This window comes from Equus caballus, chromosome 5, assembly GCF_041296265.1.
Source record: "Equus caballus isolate H_3958 breed thoroughbred chromosome 5, TB-T2T, whole genome shotgun sequence".
Taxonomy (NCBI): Eukaryota; Metazoa; Chordata; class Mammalia; order Perissodactyla; family Equidae; genus Equus; species Equus caballus.
The window spans coordinates 9,931,248-9,946,027 of NC_091688.1; the positions used below are offsets into that span (position 1 = coordinate 9,931,248).

Here is a 14,780-nt window from a genome sequence, read left to right on the forward strand (position 1 = left end):
ATATATTGTTTGTAAGTAAGAAGAGTTTTATTTTTTCCTTTCCAATCTGTGTGTTATTTCTTTTTCTTGCTTTATTGTACTAGCTAGGACTTCCATACAATGTTGAGTAGGAATGGTGACAGTGTACATCCTTGCTTTGTTCTCAGTCTCAGGAGGAAAGTATTCAGTCTTTTTACCATTAAGTATGATGTTAGTTTCAGGTCTATCATAGATATGCTTTATCAGGTTGAGAAAACTCCCTTGTATTCCTAGTTTACTGAAAATTTTTAACATGAATGAGTGAATGCTGAATTTTCTCAAATGCCTTTTCTGCATTAATTGATATGATCATGTGGTCCTTCTTCTTTAGTCTGTGGTGGATTACATTGATTTTTCCAATGTTGAACTATCTTTGCGTTTCCCGGATAAACCCCACTGGTTGTGATATATTATTTTGTATATATATTGCTGGATTTGATTTGCTAAATTTGGTTGAGGATTTTTGTTTATAAGGGATATTGGCCTGTGGTTTTCTTTTCTTGTAATAATCTTGTAGATTATTGACTTTTGGATGATTCGTTTCAAATATAAGCACTTATAACTTGACATCTCCCTATATACACTGTTTAGATGTATCCTACTGATTTTGATTTTCTATTTTCATTTTTGTCCTATTCAAAATATTTTCTAATTTGAGCATTCTCCTTTGAATTTGATCCATGGATTATTTAGAAGTGTGTTATTTTATTTCCAAATATTTAGGGATTATTTCAGATATATTTCTGTTGCTGATTTCCAATTTAGTTGTATTATAGTCAGTAAACATATATATGTATTTAGTGAGGAAGATTGGCCCTGAACTAACATCTGTTGCCAATCTTCTTCTCTCTCTTTGTTTTTTTTTTTGGTGAGGAAGATTGGCAACAGACATGCCAATCTTCCTCTTTTTGCTTGAGGAAGATTGTCTCTGAGCCAATATCTGTGGCAGTCTTCCTCTGTTTTCTATGTGGGATGCCACCATAGCATGGCTTGATGAGTGGTGTGTAGGTCTGTGCCCAGGATCCAAACCTGCGAACCCTGGGCCACTGAAGCAGAGCATGCTAACTTAACCACTACGCCACTGGCTGGCCCCCCAATCTTCCTCTTTTTGGTTGAGGAATATTATCCCTGTGGCTTGACAAGGGGTGTGTAGGTCTGTGCCCAGGATCCAAACCTACAAACCCTGGGCCACTGAAGCAGAGTGTGCAGACTTAACCATTACACCTCTGGGCTGTTCCCAAAACATGTTTTTTTGTGATTTCAATTTTTAAAACTTTCTTCAAGTTTGTTTTATACCCAGGAAATGATTTGTCTTGGTTAATGTTCCATGTGCATTTGAGAAGTATGTATCTGCTGTTGTTGGGTGGAGTGGTGTATAAATATCAGATCTTGTTGATGATGATGTTATGTTCTTCTGTAACCTTGCCAAATTTTTGTATACTTTTTGTTTTGATTACTGTGAGAAGAATGTTGAAGTCTCCAATTATAAATGTAGATTTGTCTATCTGCTTTCATTTCTACCAATTTTTACTTTATATATTTGAGACCCTGGTGTTAGGTGCACACACTTATAAGATACTTATGTATTCTTCTTGAATTGGTCCTTTTAACATTGTACAACCTCCTTCTTTATCCCCAGTAATTTCTTGCTTGGTAGTCTACTTTGTCTTACATTAATACAATCTCGTCAGCTTCCTCTTGATTAGTGTTTTCATGATGTATTTTCTTCCCTCATTTTACTTATAACTTGCCTATATCATTGTATTTAAAATAGATTTTTTTCTAGACAGAATGTAGTTGTGTCTTGTTTTTAATATCTCTCTCTGCTGTTTAATCATCATGTTTTGGCTATTTATATTTAATGTAATTATTGATATGTTTGAGTTTAGGTCTACCATTTTATTATTTGTTTTCTGCTTTTCATTTCTCTGTTTCTCCTTTTCTGCTATCTTTTGGATTATTTGGACATTTAGTTAGTGTTTCATTTTTACTGTATTTCTTTATATGATTATTTTAGTGGTTGCTCTAGTGTTTGAGGTCTCTGTTTCTTGAATGTGATAGAAATGCAATAAAAATTGGGTTGGTTTAAATCTAACCGCTTAACTTTTTATGGCCTCTTTTTTTTCTCTATTTTTAATGCAGTGGACAATTTTAACTTTTATTATTTGCTAAGTGATTTGAAAATGTACCTGAAATTTGATTTATGGTTCAGAATTAATTCTTAAAAACAGTGAATAATTAAAATAGTTATATTTTTATAACTTGAAATTATAAATTTTAATTATTATATTTAATCTTCTTAACAATTTGGAGGTGGTATTATTTCCACTTTCTTGATATAGATATTGTGACTCAGTGAAGTTAAGTAATTTGTCTAAGACCGTGCATCTTATTAGTAGTGAAACTTGAGTTCAGACCCAGGTCTGTTTGACTCCAAAATCCATGTGCTTTACCATTAGTCTCGTCATTCATTTCACTGATATTTGTTGAGTACCTACTCTCTGTCAGGTACCATATTATTTCTGATTGAAAATCGACATAGTCCTTGCCCTTATGGTGCTTACTGTCTTGTGGACGAGACAGCCATTAAACAAATAATATGTCTAATTATACTGTAGTAAGTGCAGTGAAGGGGAAGGACGGTATGATGAGAATCAAAAACATGGGGAACTTGGTTTAGATTCTTTGTAGAAGTGAATTAGAGGTAAGAATCCAAGTTAGCAAAGAGCAGGAGGAAAAGCTAAATTGGTGGAGAGAAAAGGATGTCCCAAGTTCTTGAGTTGGAAAAGAATTCAAAGGTTCCAGGAGCGGAGACAAAGCCAGAGTGGCTGGAATGAAGTAACAAACTTTGTGTGTGAGATGAGGCTGGAGAGAGAGAGGCAGGGGTCAGTTTAGGGCTTTGTAGGCCATGCTAAGTTGATTAATTGGCAGTTGCCTTAGTTTTTCCTCCTTAAAAAAAAGGCCATTTAGAATGTAACCATTTATAAGGTAAAAACTATCTGCTTCCATGAATTAGTTGATGAATGTAGCTGGTATCTCTGTACCTCAGTGCAAGGTAATGAATCCTGCGAATCTAGCATCACTTGCTTATCCGTCTGCCCTAGAATCTGTAGTGTCTCAGGTTTCTCTGATAAAAAGAAATTGAATTCTCTCAAAATGGTTAGTAGGTTTGATTGTATTGGTTAAAATAATACTAAAAGAACCATACGTTTAGAATGTCATGTGAAGAAGAATGCATTTTAAAAATTTTCTCAACTTCAGATATGCTGTAGATCAAACATGACATGTTGCTCTTCATTTCAGCTCTTTTTAATGAATGTATGAAATAGTATCTTTCAGTGTTTCTCTTGGATTTCTAATATTGAAACTCATGTTTATATCTTTCTCAGTCTGAGGGAAAAGGCCATACCAATGCTGGAGATGCAATATATGAGGTGGTTAGTCTACAGCGAGAGTCTGAGAAGGAGGAGCCAGTCACTCCTACTAGTGGAGGGGGTCCAATGTCACCCCAGGAGGATGAAGCAGAAGAGGGTAAGAAGTGACCTTATTCAGTTCCCTCTCTTTGTATAGCTGCTTTACTTATAATCCTCAAAGGTATGTCTGTGTGTGCAAGGGGTCGGGTAAGGAGTGGTGATTATTCCTAGTCTCTGCTACTTTAACCTAGCTTCTGCTAGATGCAGGAAAGAATTTGGTTCATTTAGTTCCGTGATTGCATAGTCCCCAGTGTCACTTATGCAACTATTTCAATTTGACAGTCTCACTTTACTGTTTTCCTTCTTATTTTATTTCAGGTATTTTGAAGTGTTTAATGAGAAGTTTCAGATTCTCTCAAGTGTTTTTAGAATTTCAGTGATATGTCATGTCCTACTTCTCATTTGACGTTATTCAGTTTTGACTTGTTTTTTGTTGTTGCCTTATCACTTAACCACTCACTTTTTGGAAATAGCATGTTATCTCCTCTGTTTACTACATGAATGCTGCCGAGAGATGCTAACCAACCTCATGAGAGTCAAACTTCATTTGGCTCTGTGCTCTATACTCTTTTTATAGAAACTAGAGCTAAATGACAATCTTTATTTTAAGCCCTTTATTATCTGCTTATAGGGTAGGGTTTATTAAAAGTAGATTTCTGAATTTGTATCATCTTTGAAAAAAGTGTCTTAGAATTCTCAGTCTCTCTCTCTATGAAACCATAACTGTTTTTGATTGCCATAGAAATAATATTTTAAGTTAATACTTATTGAGTGCTTATTGTATGCTAGATATTATTCTGTGTTACATAAAAAAAATGAAGGTATGATTTAAATATAATAGAATGCCTGTTTTAAGTGAATAGTTCATTGAATTTTGACAAATGGATACATGTGTATAATCACCACCGGAATCATCATATAAAACATTGCCATTAGCCCTCCAAATTTCCCTTGTGTCCCATTTCAGTCTGTCCTTTCTTCTTAGCTGTGCAACTACTGATCTGTTTTCTGTCACACTGTTTTTGCCTTTTCTACAACTTCATATAAATGGAACCATTTGGTACATAGTCTTTTGTATATAGAATCTTTCACAGAGCATAATACTTTTGAGATTTATCCATGTTGTGTGAGTAGTTGGTTCCTTTTAATTGCTGGGTAGTAATTTGTTGTAAAGATATGCCACAATTTGCTTATTTATTTAGTTACCAGTTAATGGACTTTTGAGTTGTTTCTAACTATTGGCTATTAAGAAAAAGCTGCTGTGAATATTTGAGTACAAGTCTTTGGTGAATATATGCTTTCATTCCTCTTGGGTAAATACCTAGGAGTGGACTGACTGGCTCTTACAGTAAGTGTCTGTTTAACTTTATAAGAAACCAGTAAGCTGTTTTTCAAAGTAGCTGTCCCATTTTTCATCCTTATCAGCAACATAATGAGTCAGTTGCTCTGTATCCTTATTAACATTTGGCTTTGTCACTTTTTAAAATTTTAGCCATTCTAGTGGGTATATAGTGGTATCTTGTGATATTGATTTGAATTTCTCTAATTCTAGTGAAATTAGACTAGTGATGTTGTGCGTCTTTTCATTTATATATCTTCTTGGTCAAGAGTCTTTTCAAGTCTGTTGCCTATTTTTAAATTGAGTCAAATATCTTCTTATTAAGATTTTTTATATATATTGATAAAAGTCCTTCAGATATGTTTTGCAATTATTTTCTCCCTCTGTGTAGTTTGCCTTTTCATTTTCTGAACAATGTCTTTTGAAGAGCAAAAGTTTAGTTTTTATGAAGTCTAATTTGTCAGTGTTTTCCTTAATGATTTGTCTGTGATCTATTTAAATTTTTAGGTATGGTTGGTGGTAGAAGTCAGAGTTCTTTTTTTTTTTTTTGGCTTAAAAAAGAAAAACCATTTATTATCTTTTATGGTTTCTGTGGTTCAGGAATTAGGGAGTGGGTTGTCTGGGCAGTTCTGGCTAAGAGTTTCTTATGAAGACTCAGATATTGTCTGGGGATATAGTCATCTGAAGACTTCACTGGGTGGGGCTGAAGCTTGGAGAAGCTTCCAAGGGGCTCATTTACATAGCTGCCAAAGTGATGCAGGTGGTTGGCAAGAAACTTTGTTTCCTCTCCACATAGGCCTCCCCAGAGGGGCTGCTTGGATGTCCTTATGGTTTAATGGCTAGCTTGCCTCACATGGCAATCCAAGAGACCAAAGTGGAAGCTGCAAGGCCTTTTATGTCCTAGCCTTGGAGTCACACAACATCGCTTCCATAGTATTCTGTTGATCACAGAGTTCAGCGCTTACTTCCACTGTGTGACTTCACTATCTTCTATACGAAATTTTCAGGAACACTGTTGTCGTCTGCATCCTAGCCAACAGAAAGAGGAAAAGACCAGACATCAGATCGTGGAATCGCAGGAGAATTTTGGGCTAGATCTGGAAGCTGTCACGTTCTTTTTTGCTAAACAAGAACCATAGGGGTGGTTGGGGAATGTAATTGAGCTGTGCGCTTAGGAAGAAGAGTAAACAGGTGTGGCAAGCAAAAGTTATTTGATCACAAGATTTCAGGTAATGTCTTACAAGAATGCTGTTCCTTTTAGAATTGAAAAATATATGGAACTAAAATTGGGAGAGAACAAAAGTAATAGAATGACATGTGCTACTCAATAAGAATGCATTCTACAGTTTAGTATCACATAAGTATGCCTTTTATTCTAATTTAGTAAATAAAAATTCCTCACTTCTATCCACTAACTTAAAAGAAGGATAACTAATTAACATGGATTAAGTATCTGCTTTGTGGTGTATAATATATTAGATGTTCAGAGACCTAGTTTCATATTTTACTCACTTTAGCCCTAAGAAATAACTGTTATCATCTTTATATTACATATGAGGAACTAGACTAAAAATTTTTAAGTCAGTCATTCGAGGTCATAGGGCTAATAAGTATAATATGCAGAATTCAAACCTCTCTCTCTCACCCTGAAGCCCCATGAATTTTCATGACACACAAAATCAAGGTATTCTTCTTTAAACCAGTGAATTGATATCATGCCACTCCTGATTGCTTAAGAGGTAGTATTTTTAATATTCCCTTTACAGACAAGATATTCTAGTCTTTCATATTCTAGGTCTGTCTAAAATCACAGACTTTGGATAGAAGGATATAATGCAATATAATATGAAAATATAACATGAAACCCTATCTTCCAAATAGCATTGTTTTATGTGAAAGCATTTTTGAAGAGTGATTTCATGCATGCAGATAAGCTAGTGCATTAAAAAGGAACTTTACATATAGAATATTTAAATTATGTTAGGCAGAAGCCACTCATCCTTCTTTAAAGGACGTGTTGTAGAAAAATCTATTGGAAACCAAAATATTCTCTTCGAAAGAAGTCTTTCAGACACACAAGCACACCTTTAGTTTATTTCCCTTGCGTTTTGTCTGACGTATTATTCAGTGTCATTCAAGGCTTGGAAAGGTGTTTTTTGATCCAGTGATAATTACTTTAGGGGTGATGAGATTTGAAAGTTGTGCAGATGTACACTTTAATGGAAAAGATTTATTTTGGAAAACAACATTACTAGAAAACTGATAGCATTTAGAAGTAAGTAGCAAACCAAATGATCCCAGTTTTGGCTCATTATTAATCAGCAAATTATTCAGAAACATCCACTGCCAGGATCTTAAAATCATGTGGGCAAGCATTGGAAAGGCCATCATTTTTTAGTCTTAGCAGAGAGCTAAATTGAACTCAAGTTTCTTTTCTTTTCTTTTCTTTTTTTTTTTTTGAGGAAGATTAGCCCTGAGCTAACATCTGCTGCCAGTCCTCCTCTTTTTGCTGCGAAAGACTGGCCCTGAGCTAAATTCTTGCCCATCTTCCTCTATTTTATATGTGGGATGCCTACCCACAACATGGCTTGCCAGGCGGTGCCATATTTGCACCAGGGATCTGAACCAGTGAACCGTGGCCTGCCAAAGGGGAATGTGCACACTTAACTGCTGCGCCACCGGACCGGCCCCTCAAGCTTCATTTTTGACGTGACCGTTTTGACAGAATTCTTTTGACACAGTTGTGTCAAAATGGCTACCTTAAAATGTAAGGCAGAAGAGATAGATTTGAGAATATATTGGAGGTAAAATCAGTGAGGCTTATAAGTTAATTGGATGTCATGGGCAGTAGAAGAGAAGGGAGGAAAAAGAATCACAGGTTATATCTAGGTTTCTAGCTTAGGTGACTGGATGATCTTGGTGCCAGCAAATGAGATAGGGAACACAAAAGGTGGAAGAGTGGGTTTGGGGGTGGGGGTAAGACTCATTTAACTTTAGACATTGATGAGTTTGAACTCACTGTGGAACATTAAAGTAGAACTATTTTCCAGTTACTAGAAATAGGCAAACTGTGAGAGAAGTTTTATAGCTGGAGAGAAAGGTTTAAGCGTCATCAGCATGAAGCAATGAGAATGACTGAAATTTCCTTGGGGGAAAATGTTGGAGAAGTGGGTTAAAAGTAGAGTTTAGGAGATCACTAACATCTAAGGAGTATATGTGGAAAGAGAAAGCCCAGCTAAAGGATATGCAGAAAAATGATCAGAACAATATGAGAACTAAGACAGTGTAGTAATAGACTAAGGAGTGATGTGTGAGGAGGGAGCGATGAGCAGTATTATCAAATGGAACGGGGAGGTTCAATATGATAAGGACCAAAAATTGTTAATTGGATTTGGTAAATTTGAGAGGTTACTGAACCCCTATGAGGGTGATTTTAATAAAGTTGAGAAAGAAGCCTCCTTATAGTGGATTGAGGATTGACTAGAGGCAAGGAAGGGAGAACAGTGTTCTAACGATTCTTTCAAGAAAGTTGATGAAAAGAAGAGGAAAGAGATTGGACTAAAAACACTGGGTTATATCTGACCAAGAAAGGGCATTTTTAGGATCTAAGAGATTTGAGCTCATCTGTAGTTGGAATGAACTAAAAATAGAGAGGAGTTACCCACCCAACACTTAACCATACAGATTCCTGACAAGCTTTTGTGTCTTTGCAAATACTGTTTACTCTGCTTAGAGGCTTTTTCCACTTAAGTCCACCCGAATAAGCTCTTCAACAAAGGCATGTTAACAGTCAAAAGAAAATAATAATTTTAGCGTACTAGCAGTTTCTATACTTAGAAATGTTTCAAAATATTTTCTATGACATTTTTTAGTATGTTGCTCAGGCAAATTATATTTAAAACGTGTTTAATGCAGAATGGCTGAGTGAGGAGCTTGGCAAATCCACTTACCAAAAAACTGATAAAATTGTCAAAAACCAGCCAGTTCAGGACTTGAGAAAGTGACCAAAGTTATACAAAAAAATGAGAAACATTTATTCAAGAAAAACTACTGAACCTTGGGTAAGAACAGTCTCGTGTTTTGGCTTCTGATGCTACTCCCATTGTGCTCATTCCCACGACTGACTTATTGTCATTGTAGTTTTATCAGGGTGGGGCAAGCTGTGAAAACTAGTAGCTTTGCTTTCGATGCCGGAAGCGGCTCACTTTATTTGCAGCAAATATAGAAAAATCCAATACCTCTGGAATGTTGTTGGAAACAGTAGTGATTTTTGTGGCAAAAGAATGGGATGGCCAATGTTGCAAGTTTCATGAGGTTGTAGTTCTGGCTGTGGAAAGCCACAGATTGGCCAGATTTTAAAGAGTATATTTAAGGAATACATGGGGCCTTCTTAAGATCCTACATATCGCTGGTGGTCTGGCAGGCTGTGTGCATGTGTAAGGCTCTGCACACACTCAGGAGAGACCAGAAGGGGCCCTAACTAATCACACATCCATGCTGGCTGTGAGGCCTTACATGTGTATGATGGAGACGTGTTTCCAGAATTCTGTCTCCTAAATGGTTTTGCTTCCTTTTCTTTTCTGTGGAGAGAATCTGTGTTCTAGATGGAGTAAATGACTGAAGCCTGATTCTCTCACAACCAAGCCTTTAGTCATCCTCTGTTAGCAAGTAGCAGCTCCAAGGCTCCAAATCTTGGAATCCAGAATCTGACCTCTATCTAGCCCTATCATTTCTTATAGTGGATTACTGCAGTACCTCCTATCTGGTCTCCTGCCTTCCACTCTTGTCCCCACCTCCTTAGTCTGTGTTCCACACACCAGCCATACTCATCCTTTTGAAATTTGTCAGATCACATTACTTATCTTCTTAAAATCCTCTGTTGGTTTTGGTACCCAAGGGACTGGTGACCCGCAAGTGGGTCCTTTTGCTCAGAGCTGCTGGCACCAGGTTGCTCACGCCAGTAGAAAGAGACCAGGTTCAGGATGGCAGAGCAGAATCTTTATTCATTGATCAGTGCATGGAGGAGGCAGAGCTTGTGCTCTAAACACCTCCTCCCCAAAGGGGAGGTGAGCAGGGTTCTTATGGGATATGAAGGGGAAGGGGTCTCCACGTCATCGCTGGGGCGCTGCGTGCAGTTGGGGCACGCGCAGATCTTTCTTTCTTGCAGATAGCACCTTTTGCACACTGTACCTCATTGCCATCTTGGACCTTTCTGGTTTGGACCAGTTCTGTGGTTTGGTCTCCTGGCAGTGTTCTGCCTTGGTTCCTGTAAGCAAGCACAACTTGAAAACAAAGCATTAGACATGGAAAATGTTTTTAGGGACTTTTCTGGGTGACAGCTTCTCATTTCAGTCAACCAAAGTTCTTTTCCCGTGATTTACACCGCCATATGTGATCTTGCTCTCTGATTTTTACCTTTCTGACCTCGTTTCCTACCACTCTGCCTCGCAAATTCCACGCTTGTCCTTTTACTATTCTTCAGACATACCAGGTGTACTCTTGCCTCTGGGCTATTGCACTTGCTGTTCCCTGTGGCTGGAACTCTTCTTTTTTGCTAGATTGCCACCTGGTTCTTGCCCCAGCCTCTTTCTAATCTTTCCTCAGATGCTACCTTCTCATTGTGATCTTGCTTGCTCAGTAAATAGTATGAAGAATAATATATGAGTAAACAATACATAAAAATAGTATAATATTATAATAAATATAATAATAAATGCATGAATATTTTTCCTTTATAATGCCTCAAAATGATTCAATAATAGAAAGACTAGAAAAACAGAGGTAACGTTTATGGAATTGAATTTGAAAATATGAAAAACATAAAATTTTCAATTTCTCATTCTTATATATGGTCTGAATAAGAACACATCATCAGATTTCTGTTTTTCTCTAAAATTGTTTTACTTCTGTTCTTAACAATTTTTCACTATTTGAGATGTCACCTTGTCTTTTGAAAATCTATTAGCATCACATATGTTAAAAAAGCTACAAAAATCAGAGTAGGAAGTAATAGTTTCTTTTCTTTTATAAGTCAAGTCTTTCATACATTTTCAACACTTTATTATTAGTTCTGTAATTGACATTTCTGTCACCGCAACCATCAAAAGTTAGAGCTGGAGGTGGCGTAGAGATGTTTTCCTGCTGAGGGGAATTGGAGTATTCTTTTATTTAATTATTTTCAACAATTTGCCTGTCAAAGCAAAAGTGAAAGTTCAAGTCACTCTAAAATGTCTTACCTTAGCCTGTAATTTAATAAAAAGGGATACAGATTTAAAAGGACTAAAATTGCTCTTAATTTTCTGGGCAAGATCTAAAGTAAAATGAATTAAGATACCTTTGCATATTTTTCAAATGCTGTTCAAAAAATGAGGTGTGTTAAAGGCTATTAATTTGAATGCAAGGAATCTTAGCAGAAAGTTAAGTCAATCAATACAACATTATAGGGATTATTTTTAAATTACCGTGTCACCTTTATATACTCTCACATGTTGTGAATTGCTCCTGCTTTTGGAACGTGAGATGTACTTTGTATTGCTTCATCTGAATTTCAAAATGGCTTTCTGTTTGTTGACCTCATACTTGTATAGTTACTTGTAACATGGATGGCAAGTTACAAGAAGGCAACAGATGGCACATACAGTGGGTTTTCCTTTAACACACATGCCCAAGTAATTGTAAAAGACCAGATTCATAGTAATATTAGTAAGCTTCACCCTTGTTTGTACTTTTGATGTTTAGTATAATCTGCATTTTTTGTTTCTGTGTTTGAATTGTTTAAAATTCTATTTAAAAAAATTTTTCCCCTTGATTTGAGTGACTGTAAGCTGTCTAAGACTACTTCTAACTCATTATAACCAGTGAGCAAAATAGTCTCAAACTCAACTAGAGGTTTATTTTCTTGTAATTTCTTAATTCATAGTCTTATTGAAGAAAGGGCAATCACAAACAGCTTTTACTAGAGGAACCAGTTTGCAAGTGAAAATTTTTTATATTCAGATGAAAAGAAGATAGAAGATATAGAAAAGAAATGAATTTTTTAAGAAAATGTCGTGATCATATAGCACTTACATGTGGCAAGCACTGTTTAGAGAAGTGCTTCTCAAACTTCAAATGTGCACATGCATTCCCCGGGGATCTTGTTACAATGAAATCTTATTTTTTAGGTCTGGGCTGGGGCCTGATCTGCATTTCTAAAAAAAATTCTTGTATCAGATGCCACTGCTCTTGGTTACACCACACTTTGAGTAGTAAGAATTTAAATTGCCTACTTATATTATTCATTTAATCCTCATATCAACCCTATAAGGTCAATAATATTATTATATCCATTTTACAGGTGAGGAAATATGTTCCACTAAAATAATCTTAGAATGCTAGATACTATTTGTTTGCTACTCAGTTACTTTTTCTTTATTGCTTAGGAAGATTAGCCCTGAGCTAACATCCGTGCCAGTCTTCCTCTACTTTATATGTGGGTTGCTGCCTCAGCATGGCTGAGGAGTGCTGTAGGTCTGCGCCTGGGATCTGAACTGGTGAACCCAGGCCACCAAAGCAGAGTGCGCTGAACTTAACCACTACGCCACAGTGCCAGCCCCTCAGTTACTCTTTATATTTGTTAAGTGTGTGTGTGTGTGTGTGAGTGAGAGAGAAAGGACTTTATAATATTGTTTCATTCTTGAATTTTTACATTATCTATTTCAACAAATTAAAATGATTAAAAATATATTTGATAAGGGGAAGTATTTGTGAGAAAGGGCAGGGAGAGTGTATTGGTTTTCTGTTGCTCCATAACAAGTTACCAAAAAATTTAGCATCTTAAAACCACACATGTTTATTATCTCACAGTTTCCATGGAGCAAGGGTCTGAGCATGGCTTAGCTGGGTCCTCTGTCAGGGTCTCATGAAGCTGCCATCAAAGTTTTGCTTGGGACTTCAGTCTCATCTGAGGGTTGGGGTTCTCTTCAAAGCTCATGTGACTGTTGGCAAAATTTATTTCCTTGCAGCTGTAGAACCATGGTGACTTGCTTCTTCAAGGCAGCAGGAGAATCTCTTTAAGGGAAGGCCACAGCCCTCTTTTAAGGGTTTACCTAATTAGTTCAGGCCCATCTGGGATAGTCTCCCTTTGATTAACTCAAAGTCAAACTGGTTAGGGACCTTAGATCTGCAGAATCCCTTCACCTTTGTCATATAATACAACCAAATCACAGCCATGACATCTATTACATTCATATGTCCCATCCACACTCAGGGGTAGGGATTATACAGGATGTATACACAAGGAGGCAGGAATCTTGGGGCCCATCCTAGAACTGCCTATCAGAGAGAATTGTGTACCAAAAATGAGGGAAACTATCATTTTTCAAGCCTCTGTTACATAACAGCGACTTGTGCATACACGTTTTCTCACTTGTCACCATAACTGTGCAAATAGGTACTATTACTCCCCCTATTTTACAAATTTATAGCTCACTAAGGATATATACAATATTAGCCAAACAAAAAATGATCTAAACAACTCATCAAAACAGTATATGATGAATTGCCAAATGAATTATAAGAGCACTGATTGCTGTAGGTTTCTAGTCTTTTCTCGAGCTATTTCCATTACTTGTGAAGCTCTTACCATCTCTCCTTTTTGAAGCCAGTGTTCAATTCTCAGTTTAAATGACATTTTCCTCATGATACCTCTACTTATCCCCAGTCAGAAGTGATCTCTTATTCCCTGAATATAGAATTCCACTGTAATTTTGCTTGTGTATCTTTAATGATATTTATGATATTCCATGTTAAATTACAGTTATGTGTGTCTTCTGTTCTCCACTTGATCGTATATTCCTTCTGAGAAGCTAGAATCCTTATTCATCTTCATATCTATCCTTTGCTGGGCCTATCAGAGAGCTTAACACAGTGGGTCACCAGTAAATGCTAGTTTTAGTTCACTTTCAAGTGACTTTCAGGGAAGGTTGGACAGAGTTAGTGGGATTTGGAAGAGTAGAAAGTAGAAGCATAGCATTTTGATATTTGTGAAAACAAGAAGTATAGATGTGAGCAGAATGTGCAGCATGCCTATGAGACAGTGATTGTGAAGCTGGAGAGGCAGGTTGAGAGTAGGCCTTGGAGAAGCTTACTGGGAACGTTGCACAGTATAGCCTTTAATTGTGTAAAGTTGAGGAGAATCGTTGAGGGATTTTGAGCTAGGGCATGGCATGAGCAAAGGTTTGAGTCAGGAAGATTAAGCTAGCAGTAAAGTATGCAGAATGCAGTTAAGAACAGTGAAGAATCCATGATATATTTGTCAAACCTGAAAAGATAAAGCTTTGAACTGGTGTGGCGGTCCTGGAAATAGAAAATGACTGATTTTAGGGAAATAATTGACAGGAAAAGCTGACTGAGTCACACCTGTCTTTGGTTGCCATATTCAAAGGTTCAGTGCTGGGTTAGGTTGCCCTGGAAGAGACCATATGTGTATACTAATTAATTTTATTCATTTATTTGAGAAATATTTGTGTACCTACAAATTTTTTTAGCATTATGCTTGCTTCTGAGAGGGACAGAAGTTCCTTTAAGGTTACTTACATTTTAGGTGGGAATAACCATTTTAAACTGTTGGGGGAATTAAGTAATACTGTGAAACATCACAGTGTATATTGCATTTGACCCAAATATAATCAAGTGTCAAATGTGTGGCTTAGATACTAAATGCTGTGAGATTTATTAAGAGTGTCGTTTGGGCTCTTGAGCTTTTCCCCTACAGATAACCAGTCATGTTTTCACAAAACAGCTGAGATCTAACCATTGGATGCTTGAGTACGATTGGGTCTCATATCAATTGAACTTAATAATATTAATTTCCTCCCTTGTGATTTGTGTGTCATTTAGAAATTTAAAGTACAAAATTGCATTGTTTAATTCATGAGTATAGCCTGTTAAGGTCTAATCTTACTTTACCT

At 36.6% G+C, this 14,780-nt stretch overlaps 1 protein-coding gene across 18 annotated transcripts in view; it reads left to right on the top strand.

Annotated features, from left to right (window-relative positions):
- The window catches only part of RABGAP1L (RAB GTPase activating protein 1 like), a 674,786-nt gene that overhangs the window by 126,576 nt on the left and 533,430 nt on the right, over positions 1-14,780 (top strand). For all 18 annotated transcript variants that reach the window (XM_070266397.1, XM_070266404.1, XM_070266408.1 and 15 more), the window contains 1 exon segment: positions 3,408-3,549. In XM_070266397.1, the coding sequence (XP_070122498.1) occupies positions 3,408-3,549 (142 nt within the window).